Genomic DNA, 13,069 nt, shown 5'->3' with positions numbered 1-13,069 from the left:
TTGTTTGTCGTAATTTACAAATAGCTTCACTTTCAACATTCAAAGGAAACCGTCGCAACTACAAAAGATCCAATCGGCTCAGCACTCTATCCATCCATTCTTAATCACTAAACTACAGATACCAGTATGCAACTATTCAACGCCAGCGCAGTCTTGAACGTGTCTCGACTCGCGTACAATCCAGCACTTTGTTTGCCTCATTTGGCCGTAGAAAGTTTCGATAAACTACCGATCCCGGTCGCCATTCCTGGCCAGAACATCCGTATCAAGGGCATTGTTCTCGACAAAGATAACTGTTTTGCCAAAGACCACGACGATAAGGTCTGGCCTGCGTACGAAAAGACATGGAAGAAACTTCAGGAAGTGTATCCTGCAGAGCACATCCTTATCGTGTCTAATTCTGCTGGCACTAATGACGATGTTGGATATGCACAAGCCGAGAAGCTCGAGAAAGACACCGGGGTGACTGTTCTTCGTCATTCTACAAAGAAACCAGGCTGTCATGCAGAGATTTTGGCCTATTTTGCGGAACGAGGTATCACCCGTGCAGACGAAATCGCTGTCGTGGGAGACCGCTTGTTGACCGATATTCTCATGGCTAATATGATGGGGTCCTGGGGAATTTGGCTAAGCCAGGGTGTAGAACAGAGCGAGAAATTGTTTCCTCGTGTCGAGAGATACGTCTATGATAAGATGGTGGCATCTAGGCAAGATCCGTTTTTGCCGCCAAACCCTGAATCTTAAGCACAAATCTGAACCTAATCCATGCTCAAAGTGTTAATTATTTGTAGAAATCAATTCTTAAAGTAGAATTCAAGAAAAAAAAAAAGAATCTTTCAAAAGTATTATGTTTACAAGTTTAAAGATGCAAAAAGTAAGCTTCCCCACCAGGAGTCGAACCTGGAATCTTCTGGTTCCAACAGAAGTGGTTACTTTCGTAGCCAGACGCCTTGACCATTGGGCCATGAGGAACGAAGCTTGTGAATTTGTGAAATATGTTTACTATGAGAACTCGATTTTTGTGGCATTTTTACTTCCTATACACACTTTATTTGGAGAATCTTTAGTGCGGCAATTAAATTTTACGGCTGTTTATCGCGTCCTAGCAGCCGATACCATTTGAAGTTCTATCTTTCATCGCATAGGTCAAATGAAGCACCACATGGAGCACTTAAGAAATGCAATTGATCAAGACTGAATTGCAATTGATTAAGAATGAATTACAATTGATTAAGAATGAATTGCAATTGATTAAGACTATCCCAGTATGTGTAACGTGTTTCAAAATTTAGCACGAAGAATTATAACGTGAATCATACTTAAAAGTTTTAAGAGATAGTCCCTTGTAGTCAAGTGTATTGTTGCATTCATGGGGACACCTGAGAATGTGAATGATATATCATACAAGTATTCTAAAACTTAAATTAAATAGTTCGATAAAATTTCTAAGTGCCTGCCAATGAGACAATTCTATGTATCTATCTTAGAAGTAAGCCATCCACAATGTATCAGCAGCAGCGAGATTGTGTGGGTTTACTGCTTGAGCAATAAGGTCCAATACACTCTGCGAGCTAACAGCAGATCCAGCAGAGGAATGTGCCATCGACAAGATTCTCTTAATGATGAGGTCAACGTTGATGGTAACAATCTCTCTGAGTTGACTGTCTTGTGGCACGGGTCTTGGTGGGTCTTGTTGTGTGCACCAAGAAACCACTTCGTCACGAACAAAGATGGTCAAATACTGGTCTAAGTCTGACTTTGGCTCAGTCAATGCACGAGCAATGACCAAAATGTAGATGGCCAAAATGCCCTCAATACCTGATTCGCCAATCAACTTTTGAATGTTTGGCGTCAAGCGGAATGGAACCATTTCTGCATTGTAAAACAAGGGAGCTGGTCTACCACCGCTAGATCCATCAAGTGAAGCAGTTTTGCTTGCAATCTTACAAGGCAACATATCGGAAGTCCACACACTTCCAGATCCACGATTGACATAGATTTTTTGTGGTTGACGAGTGTTAATGCACATGGTGTATGTTGTGAAAATAAACGAGGCGTACTGCGCAGTGAACTGCTTGCGGAATAGCCAGAAGTCTTCGAAACTTGGGTAAAGGTCCATGAAATAGTTTTTAAGAACCGTAGAAGGGACCAAAAGAGATTGAATTGCACTCAAAATTTCGACTCTAATGCTCATGATGTCTGGCTTAGGCAAGCGTGGATCATAAGCGGCGCGGAGTTTTTCAATGGTGTAGATAAATGGCTCATCACGGTTCTTACCATTCTTGAAACAGAAGTCCTCGTAGACCTTTTGCATGCTAATGTCCCGGGAATCATCATTGACAATTCGAATATGAGGAGACAATGGAATAGCAATAGGAAGCGTGAAATGGATGTTTCTACGACGAGACTCGACCTTCTTCGACAAGTTATCGTCGAATATACGGAAGAGTTGGAATAAACACTCTTCACGGCGGCATTGGCGCGCGGCAGGAAATTGCACAGTGAAACTGTGTAGGCTTCCGTTGTGGCCGCGGATTTTGATCCTCTTGTAGCATGCATTCGTTCCACGAATCAATTCAATTGTGGGCAAGAAGCGCTCGATCTTCACGAAGTGATCATTGTTGTCTTTGTTAGCAAGATATTGACCAGGAACCTCGATATCTTCGAATTTTTGATGATGGAACTCACTCAAATGAGGGCACAAATTCTCGAGGTTGACCTCGCTGAACCGGTTATCCAATTTTTGCTCCAATCTATCTCTCCACTTCCTCAATTTGGTGATGTATGACTCCAAATTGGGCTTGCTTACCACCAAATCCTGCTCAAATTCGGCTCTGATTTGCTTTGGAAGAACTGTCTCCGCGAAACGAGTAATATTGACTTCAGTGACATGCGGCAACTTAGCATCCTCACGAGGGTTGCCAATTCTGTTGAGATATTGAACACCATCATTGAGCAAAGCAACTCCCAAACGGTAAGCATCCTCATCTGCTGTGCACTTGAATCGTTGATTGATTTGGTCCACCAATGACTCAAGAGAGAGAGTAAGAAGTGGATAAGCGGTTTTGAGTATTCCCATAATCTCATCCACATACTCCCATGAGCGACGGACAGCGCTGCTAGCCCCTGGTAATTTGCCATTTTCTGAAGCATCACCAGCGTCGTTTTCTTTGCTAATACTGTCCTCATCCTTTTTGCTCTCCTCTGACAACTCATTTTTGACTTCTTCGCCTTCATCCTTTGCATCACTTGAGGCACTTGCACCGCTCTTCAGTCTGTTCAACTCCATAAATTGACGTTGTTTAGCGGCATAATCCTCCTTAGTTGTTCTGAGTTGGAAATGCAATGCTTGTGGGAAGCTCTTCGCAATCCTTATAAGAATCTGGCGAGACAACTTGGCTTCTTTGTAAGACAATGACGTAAGGAGCTGAGGAATGAAAGTAATCCAATACCAAACAGGAACTTCACCCTTAAAGTTTTCAAATGCTTGAGCCAAAGTTCCGGATGCATCGTCGAGACTTATAAGCCACAAAATACGGGCCAAGAGCTTTCTAGTCTTGCCATTCTTGTAAAGCCCAGCAGCTTGCAAGTAGCACGAAATTGCGTTGTTAGCATAAACCAAGTCATTTGGATTTTCCTTGTAACGCTTGTCGTTAAACACACCCCACTCAGCCCAAGCTTTGGGCAAATTGAGATCAATCTGCACTGATGTGGCAAATGCTTTATTGGCTTCCTCCTTTTGATTCAATTTACTCAAGAACACACCCTTGAGAGTGAAGAACTCTGCCTTTTGCTGTGTAGCAAAATAAACCAAGTTGGTGTTTCTAATGACATCCAAGGCAGTATTGAGCTCGTTAGGATTCAGGTAGTGGCACTTAACTTGCTCCTTCAATTTCAAGAAAGCTTCTTGGATCTCAATGTTCGGTAATTGATAAATCTTTGTGAGTTGGTTCACACAGACCTCAGGCATATTGTGTTTTCTGCAAACATGAGCAAAACGATTGATCACCCATGCGATTTCGTGGAAACCTCTGTAAGCATGTGAGTTGGCATTTCCGTCGGAATTTGATTGCAACATTGGAATAAAAGGCATGTATGCCTTGTTTATTACTTGGAAAGCGTGTTGTCTCCAAGTCACAAGGTCATTCCAAATGTTGATATCATCCCAAGTATTCGGTAATCTTTCTCTCCACACTTGCAACACTCTCTTGAGCTCTTGTGATTTCACATCCAAGTTTTGTGCATCTGTTGAAACCAAACTTGCGTACACTTGACTTGCCTCCATGAATTCAACGTATTGCTGGAAGACGTGAAGCAACGGAATGTGTGCGTCACCAAACTTTGGCAGGAGACCATGCCATTTCTTTAATGCAAGCTGAATTCCTTCGTCACAGAGTTTGGAGAGATCTTGCAATGTCTCCTTCTTCTGACCGAAACCTTGCAAGCACAAGAAAGTCTCAAAGACTTGACGACGAGGGGTAGGCACGTCCATCACGCTCTTGACAGTTTGCTCTAGTGTATCACGATCGGCATTCCAATCAGCAACACGCCAACCACATTCCAACAAGAGATCGGAGAAACCTTCATGTTTTGCGAGTTCTGTGAGGATATCCCATTGCTGCAACTTCTCGGCGCAAAGAATCCAATGATCCTCCCACAATGAGTATTCTGACTGGCTGTAAGGCAATGCCCCACTGCGAGCTTTGATCTGCGCATTTTCGTAAAGTTGCTGAGCTTTCTGCCAGGATCCAATTTGCTCGTGCGAAAGAGCAGATATGGTTTCGGCATACTTTGCTCTCCGTCTCCATAAACCGTAAAACATATCGTCCTCCTTAAGAGTTGTATAAAGTTTGCAAAGCGCATCTTGAGTGACCTCGCGAACATCTGCATTTCCGTTCACGGACAGTTCTTCGATATTCTCTAATATCTGCATTCCTTGAGCCCAAGCGTTAAAATTGCTTGTTAAGCATTCAATAGCAACAGGTGGAAGTTGAAGCTCACTGCATTTGGATACTCCTTCGAGAATCATCTGGACAACATTGGGTCTCATATCAACCTGGCGAGTGTGATAGTCTTTCGAAAGCAAGACGACTAAGCAGCGAGTGAAGTCTAAGTGCTCAGACCGTGGAATTGACTGGAAAGCAAGAGGGAAGACGCATGTCCATAAACGATGCACTGTCTCGGTGCTTTGATAAAACAAATCGATGAGGGGCTCAAGAATAGCAGCTGCGGTTATCAGTGCAACTTCAGTGAGGAATTTCTGGTGAACTGCAAGGAGGTTGTTCAAATCCGAGCTGTCAGTGTCAACATCCATTGAGTCTTCATCAATATTCTCTTCGAGCTTTTCTTCTTCTCTATCTTCATCTTTCCGATGCTCCCGAAGAGGTGGCAATTTGTTTTCCTCATCAGTAAGCTCAATACGCTCATTCATATCAAACAGCCCAAATAAAAGTTGCAATGCTTGGTTCAACCATGGATAGTCGGCTAAAAACTCCCAGTTTTGCTCTCTAATTACATAGTAGAGGCGTTTGCTGATATCCTTTTCCAAACTTTGATTAAGAATAGACATCAATTTGCGACGAATAGACACCTCTGAAGAGCGCGTACCCACCAAAAATGGATGTTCCATTCTTACCGTCAATTCGGTGCAGCTGAAAGACTCATCCTCAAAGATATCGACTATGATCTGATAGAACTCTTTCAGAAGTGTTGGTTCGCCTCTTATCTCAAACACCATCATCTTTGCAAGTATAGCTGCTTTTTCCTTAGTAGTAGGAAACAAGTCAGTACGTGAAAAAACCCAAGCTTTAACGATCTTGATAATCTTTTCAAGTGTGTGTTTGTCCAAGGATTTGTCAATCAATTGGGCAAGAAGAGACAAGAAAATTCTTCTTTGGTCACCCAAACTGGAGATACGCATGGCGCATAGGTTGAAAATTTTCTCCAACAACTTCGTGGTCATCTTTGCTTCATCGCCGGAGCTAGAAGAGTCTTTGGCGGCTTGCGAAGGTTGGTTTGTTATTGCTATGTGGTCTTTGCACAATTTGTTGAATGTCTTCATGATCAGTGGTAGAAGCAGATCAAGAGTTGCTGGCCTGTAATTCGCTAATGTCCATGCGAGTGTCACGCCAGCAGCCAAAGAGGTTGTATCACTCAAGTTGTCAGAAACGGTTGTAGTCAAGAGTCCAACAAAGTTTTTCGCGTCCGAATCATCGGACTCTTCCTCCACCTCGGTAGCAGCATTTGCTTCCAGAACATTGATTGCTCTCAAGATGAGACGTAAAATTCTCTGGAGAACCTCTTGAATGTCGTGGTTCTCCGACTTGATGCACTTCTCCAAAAGCTTGTGGAGGTAGTCTAAGTTTGACATAATCCACTCTGGGGTCTTCCACTCAAGGACAACACCAAGAACCTCCAAAGCATTGAGACAGTAGCCTAGAAGGTTGGACGAGTTGAGGTCATTAGAAAGCAAGAACTTCTCGAAGAAGGTAACCTTCACAGTGACATCCTGCCAGTGCTCAGGGCTTAACAAATCGTACAATACTCCCAAAGCTTTCTGTCCTAATTCACTCTCAGATGCTCTCTGAGGACTGATGCACACGTATCTAATCAAAAAAGTGATACAAGCTTCACGTTGGCCGAAAGGCACAGAGTAATCTTCAGCAGTTCCGAAATCCGCATTGCTGATTGATTCCTTGTTTGGCTCGTTGTCATCTGTTTCCATTGCATCTTCCTCTGGAATTTCCGTCACCTTCTTTTGCTTTTTCAATTCGTTGGCTCTATTCTCCCAACTGAGAATCAATTCGGCTAGATCAATTGCTAAGACTTGATTTTCTAGAGCTGCATTCGCTAAGATGGTCAACTTACCCATGGCAGTAATGATGTTGGAAATGAAGTGCTCCCGAGCCACGAAGAATAGGTCAGGGTTCTGCTTGATGAACTGATAAACATTGAGAACTTGAGTGACGTTAAACCCGTCCTCAGAGAGAACACGCCGAGGCCATTTCAACCAGCTGTTGGGCGATTCGCCATCCACCAAACGTAATGACATGACTGGGGCCAAAATATCAAGGGCTTGCCTGACCAAGTTTCTGCAATCATTCTGGTGTGTTCGAAGCAAAGCAACGAACACCTGGGTTGCAAGTTGAGGTGGTGTCTCATACGCCGCAATGAAGTACGCGGTAGTCACATAAGCAACTTGCTTCGTAATGCTGTCTTCAAGTTTAATGTAGTTCCACGAGAATTTGATGATGTCTTTCCTGTATTCATCAATCTTAGTAGGACACCAGCGAAGAAGGATTGATGTGGTTTCCAATAGAGCAAAACGGTAAGTATCATTCTTACCAGAGGTACGGTCTGTGATGATGTCATTCGCTGATTTCCAGAACTGATCCGAGAATTTTGTGAGCCAATCACCCCCGAAGAGATCATCGGCATTACCTGTTAGAGAAATTTGACGCAAAAGAATGAGGTCAAAGAGTCTTTTGAGGAAAAAAGTTTTCGACTTAAGCTTCGTGTCACCCAGAATGAAGTCAACACAGCGACTCATATAGTCTTGCTTCATTGATACATCATCAGAAACAACGATACTCTTGAAAATGTAGTCCTCCACATCAGCCTGGATTTTAAGATCCAACGAGGCCAATGAGTCCACCATGTGGAACAAGATGTCTTTTTCCTCGGGGTTAACGCGCAAAAAGTCAACTATGACGGTTTGAAGTTTACTTATAGCTTGCTCTGCTTGAAGATGAGCACTCGATTCTAGCTCCAAAGTTGATTTAATCTCAACAACACTTTGGAGTAGAGAAGTCAACTTCTTAAGTAAAGGAGCTTGGTTCTTGAACCAGTCAGGTTCGTACTTGAGTATAGCTCCCACCAAATCAATTGTATTAGCAAACTTTGTAATCTTCACATCGCTAGGCAGTTCATTTTCAACATCAAGAACGATGGAATCCATTTTTGTTATTGCCACCTCTCTAATTCTTGGCCCATCAGGAGCACCTGCAAAGTATGCCAACATGTTTCCGAGTTTTCTATTCTGGAAATTGGCAAGATAGTATTCCAAGCAGTTCTCAGCAAATCTGTTCAAAAACTTAAGGATTGGTTTTCTGAATGGAGAGTTTTGGTGTCTGTCTAAATGGCCCTCTAGGTATTGCAAAGTGTTGATGATCTCCTCCATGTACGAATATGCTTTAGGTGGCAATAAATGGAAGATGTTGAGAATAGCCATCACGATCTGAACAGTGTGGTTATTCTCCAAATCCTGCCCGGCTATCAGTCTCAAAGTGTTGATTTGAGCCCAAGCCATCAAATGATCGAGTAATTTCCGACCAATTTCCACTCTGAAATACGAAATAAGAAGCTCCAAAAGACGTGCCAAGGCCTCTAATCCCGAAACAGTCAATTTCTTGTGATCAGACAAATTCATCAACATTGGACGGAGACCGTTTTGCAACAACTCTTTGGGAAGTTTAGCACTTTCATCAAGACTTGTTTTCAAACCTTGATGCGCAGCATTGATAATTTCTGTGGACTTGTTACATAAGGCCTTGAAAAACACGCCTAAGATTCTGATACGAGCCTCGGACAATGTTCCGAGAGAAAAGCCAGGCTTTGTCAACGCAAGTGTCAAAAGTTGAATGCAAACCACTCTGAGCTCAATCAACTGCTTGGAGGTACGATATTCGTAAAGACGATGAACATTTGCCAATGATTCGTCCTCGGCATCGACAGAAGCAAGGGCTTCGAGAAGTAATCTATTAAGCTCATCATTGAAGGTAAGAAATGTATCTTCAAGACCCAAACAATAGGTAATAGCATCAATGTTTCCGATTTGCATAGGAAATGGAAGAGCACGCAATGGCTTACCAAAAATAGGTGTAAGCAACAAATGCTTGGAAGGACCCATTATGGTGGCCACGGAGACTCCAGTAGTATCAGACAAAACTTGAAGCGCCTTGCGAGAAACTTCCCTGACAATCGGAACAGCACTGGCTAAATCGTAACTCAATGCTCCTACCAAAGTCTGGAAAGGTTTCTCAAGAATAGTTTCTTTGCTGAGTTTGGTATTACACTTTTCAAGAACATTAAGTGCAAGGTTCTGTGCTAACTCGCAAACCTCAAATGGAGCCGTTTCGGGTGTGTCTCTTAGGATGAAAAACAAGGAACGAATGAGTTCAAATTGACGTTTGTAAAACCATGATGGGGGTATTTCCACTTCATTGAACATAGTTTCTAATCCAAGAACACCGCCGAGTTTGTAATGATAGTATTCACTGTAGCAACAATGAGTGAACTTGTAGAACATTGTGCGGAATAAAGGTGAATGCAAAGCATCTTCTGCATTGCCGAATAATGTGACAGAAATCTTGAAGATGTTTTTTATGGTGTCAATTCCCTTTTGTCTGACCAGCTTGTCCCAAGAACTCAATGCGTAATTCAAGGCATTGAAGAAAACGTATTCACTAAGGTAGGCCTTGCCTTCTTGATCCTTAACAGAAAATGGACGATCTTTCTTCACTTTTTGGATAACAGAAGTGTGCAAGTGGATGAGAACAAAATGAGTGGTCAAATTATCGATTAAGAGACTTGCATTCTCAGCCACTTCTGGGATTGACAATGAGAAAAACAAGACTTCAAGCAACCTAGAGAATAGCTGTTGTTGACGTTCAAGTTTGGCTGCATCCTTCAAACCAGTCTCTTCAAGTGATGGAAATTCGGTAAATTCGTCTTGTTTGAGGAGCTCTACTTGAGTTTTGATGAAATGAGCGTAGTCACTTGGTATGGGAGTAGTATCGATAAAGAGCTTGAGGATACTGGAAAGATAATGATATGCGCTTGTACGGTAATGAGCCTTCAAACGAGGATCTTCAATGAGTTTAATAGCTGACTCCACTCCTGGTGTGATTGAAAGGGGAACTTTACCATTCAAGCCATGAACATTGAATAGCGCCTTGACCTCTTGGTTCAATGCCGATTCGGGTTGCAATTTATTGTAGGGTTTCAAGTGCTTGTGATTCCTGCCACCTAACTTACCCAAAATACGAATTGCGGTATGAGAGTGCTGGTGGTGGTACGGAACAGGTTCCAAATGACGCCAGAGGGCAGCCATGATTTGGTCAGCGACTGATGCAATCATTGGATCAAAGTACTCAGCAGTCAAATTGTCAACACATAGCTCAAAAATACGTAAACCCTGGCTTACGAGTTCCTGTGATCCATTGAGCGCGTAAACTAATGGAGTAGTCAAATACTTGAGATGTGGCACCAATGCGGACAACCGAACTGGGACAACCAAGCAAAGCTCAACGTAAAAGTCGCGCTCATAACTTCTTTGTGAATTTGCTATAAGCTTGTTCAAGCTTGCCAAGACAACTGGCAAAATTGGCAAGATTTCCTTATAGAGACTTTCAAATCTGCCACCACTAATGCTGCGGAACAAAGTACGTACGATGTAAGCGTACAAGATAGGCTCCTCTGCTTTCGTGATCAATTTAAGCGATTCTAGAATGAGAAAGTTGACATGAGGTAAGATGACACTCTCGTTTGTGTTCGGGAATAAGTTTACCGACATGAAACAAAGTTTGAAAAGTCTTATGAGAATGTTTGACTTGACAAAGTCAACTTTATCAAGCTGGTCGAGCTTTGCACGAAGGAATGAAATGAGAATACCAGAGAAGTTAGCAGAGGTCACCTCGCTAGCCAAAAAGAATTGGGGCAAGTGAAGCAAAGCAGCATTTTCAAGCATAGAATCAAACATGAATGGGAGTTCGTCGGTCACAATTTCATTAAATGAGGCAGGATCGATATGAATGAAGATGGTAGCAAAGATTTCCATCAAATCCTTTTCCTCTTTTGAAGACGTTATAGGGAAGTTCGGTCCGCCAGCAGAGAAATCGAACGTCTTTTGTTGAGTACCTGGCTTAGGTTTTGAAATCAGGAAAAACCTGAGGCAGCTAATTCCGCCGCGGAAGAAACTCTTAAGAATATTTATTTCTTCGAGGCAAATTAGTTTAGCTGAGTCATTGCGTTTTTCACCGTTGATTTCTTGACCAGCGGCAGATTCATCAGTTGGAATGGTGGAAGGCGCGGTTGGGTTGCACTTCTTCAAACCGAAAATAACTGCCTTAAGAAATGACATTAATGTACGGAACAAATAGCGGGCGTCTTTAAGTGAATCAGAGCTATTTGTTGTCAGGGTGACACAAATTGGAGACATATCCTCAAGACTGAAAATGTCTTCCGGAGGCAGCTCAGTGTCAATTTCGATTTGAGTTATCTCCTCCAGACTCTCCTCAGGAGGAGAACTGATTTCAGCTAGTTGAGGCTCTTCGATCGAGGAGGTGTATCTCTTAATTGCAAGACTGGCTTCTAATTCTTTGGCCTTACTGCTTTTTTCGTATTGTTTGTGCTTCTTGAGAATGTAGTCGTATTTGCGGTTGAGACTCATGAAGCGCTTGGCGTAGGAGTCAATAATCATCATGAACAATTGTCTACCTTTCAATTTCGGAGTCAATTTCATAATTTTATCCACGAGGTTTAGAAGAAGCTTAGCACTCATGATTTGAACTGTCAACGCGAGTGACTCGTCTTTGAGAAGTCCACAATAGATTTCCACAGTTGACCAGATCTGCTTTGGAGTGAGTTCATTTCTCACGTTATGGATGAAATCCGCAACGGTAGAGTATGCCAATGGGCGCAAAGTCTCGTATGAGGTGAGACCGTCACCGATGAGGATTTTTTCGTTGAAAAGAAGCTCAATTTTAGGAACAAAGTTGGCACGGAAGGGCGTGGATAAAATGTGTCTGATGGCATGAAGAAGCTCCTTTCTGGCCACCGAAAGTTCTGCAGGGCAGTCTTGAAGCAAACGTAAAATTACGTCAGGGATAACAGCCTTCTCGTTGTTCGTGCTCTGGTTGGTGTATCCACGGATGAAGACGTACGCAAGAAACGAAGCGGCCTTCACCTGGCCCAAGATGAAGTCCGAATATGCCTGGCGGTTGGTGATTAGGGGCAGAATGGCTGTTACGGCAGAGCTGGTTTTGAGTTGTTCTTCACGGAAAAGACGCTGCTGCTCAACCTCTAAGCTAAGGGTGTGAATGATTTTTGGAAGAAATGTGGGGAGAGACTTTTGCACAAGATGTTTGTACGATGTGTATAAAGAGACCATAGTGATGGGACACTCGGCAAGCACTTTGAATGAGTGCATGGCATGGTTCATTGTCTTGGACTTCTCCTTCTCCTCATCTACGAACGACGCGAGCTTCCCGGTGTCATCATCTCCGGCTTCACCGTCCGACTCGGCTTCAGCTGCATCGACAGCGCCCCCGCGCGCAAAGACGTCCTTCACTGTCTGGTCTAAGTTGTCATAAACAGTATCAATAATCGCAAGGAACGGGTCAACTTGCTCGGATAAAGTGGTCTTATATGCCTTATGTAAACTGGAAACTATTTTCAAACACAACACACCGTTGTCTTCGTTCTCCTCGGGGAGTATTTTCGTCAAACAGGTCAAGATGCCTTGCGAATACGGCTCAAACGTCTCTGTCATGATCAGCCGGTGGATGATCTCCAAGATAAGGTTTCGGAGTTTGTGTTCGGGACACGTGCTGACAAATTTGATGGGCACCAGCTCGAGTTTTTGAAGAAATATGGGCACTAGGTTCTTGAGAAAGTAGGCATACTCGCTGGCGCCATTAAAGGCCTCTATCATGTCTAAGAGCTCCAGAAGAATGGATTGAGCCTCGTTGTAGTCATCTCCGGCAGCGGCGAGCCGCTCCACGAAGGTGTCGAGCTGAGAGGCGTAATCCATGTCTGTGTAGTTAGCGATATGAAATTTGAGGGAGAGGCTTGAGTACCAAATACAAGGGATGCACGTGAAAGTCACGTGCGCTGGGCTTAAGGAAGGATTTGGGTTGTTCCCGCGTGTGGATGCTATTTAAATGAATTTTTTGATTTTATTCGGGTCTGAAGAATATAAAGGATTGTAGATTTTTAAATATTTAGGTGCATTTGACGCCGTTGAGTACGTGTTTCTTTGTTGTCTCTGGCTTTGGAGTGTATGTATGTA

At 43.1% G+C, this 13,069-nt stretch overlaps 2 protein-coding genes and 1 non-coding gene across 3 annotated transcripts; 1 reads left to right on the top strand and 2 right to left on the bottom strand.

Annotated features, from left to right (window-relative positions):
• Window positions 1-126: 126 nt before the first annotated feature.
• Window positions 127-744, top strand: PUMCH_001062 (uncharacterized protein; the record flags this gene model as incomplete). The annotated part of the gene is made up of 1 exon (XM_063020131.1): window positions 127-744. One exon carries the CDS (start codon window positions 127-129, stop codon window positions 742-744), a length of 618 nt encoding a protein of 205 aa, XP_062876201.1.
• A 135-nt stretch (window positions 745-879) lies between these two features.
• PUMCH_001061 lies at window positions 880-972 on the bottom strand. Its single transcript has one exon. It is a non-coding gene; the product is annotated as a tRNA-Arg (tRNA).
• Window positions 973-1,483: 511 nt separating this feature from the next.
• On the bottom strand, window positions 1,484-12,811 carry PUMCH_001060 (uncharacterized protein; the record flags this gene model as incomplete). The annotated part of the gene is made up of 1 exon (XM_063020130.1): window positions 1,484-12,811. One exon carries the CDS (start codon window positions 12,809-12,811, stop codon window positions 1,484-1,486), a length of 11,328 nt encoding a protein of 3,775 aa, XP_062876200.1.
• Between the last annotated feature and the right edge of the window lie 258 nt (window positions 12,812-13,069).

This window comes from Australozyma saopauloensis, chromosome 1 (genome assembly GCF_035610405.1).
Source record: "Australozyma saopauloensis chromosome 1, complete sequence".
NCBI classification, from domain to species: Eukaryota; Fungi; Ascomycota; class Pichiomycetes; order Serinales; family Metschnikowiaceae; genus Australozyma; species Australozyma saopauloensis.
Note: the sequence above shows the minus strand (reverse complement) of the source record. Positions and strands in the feature narration are given on the sequence as shown.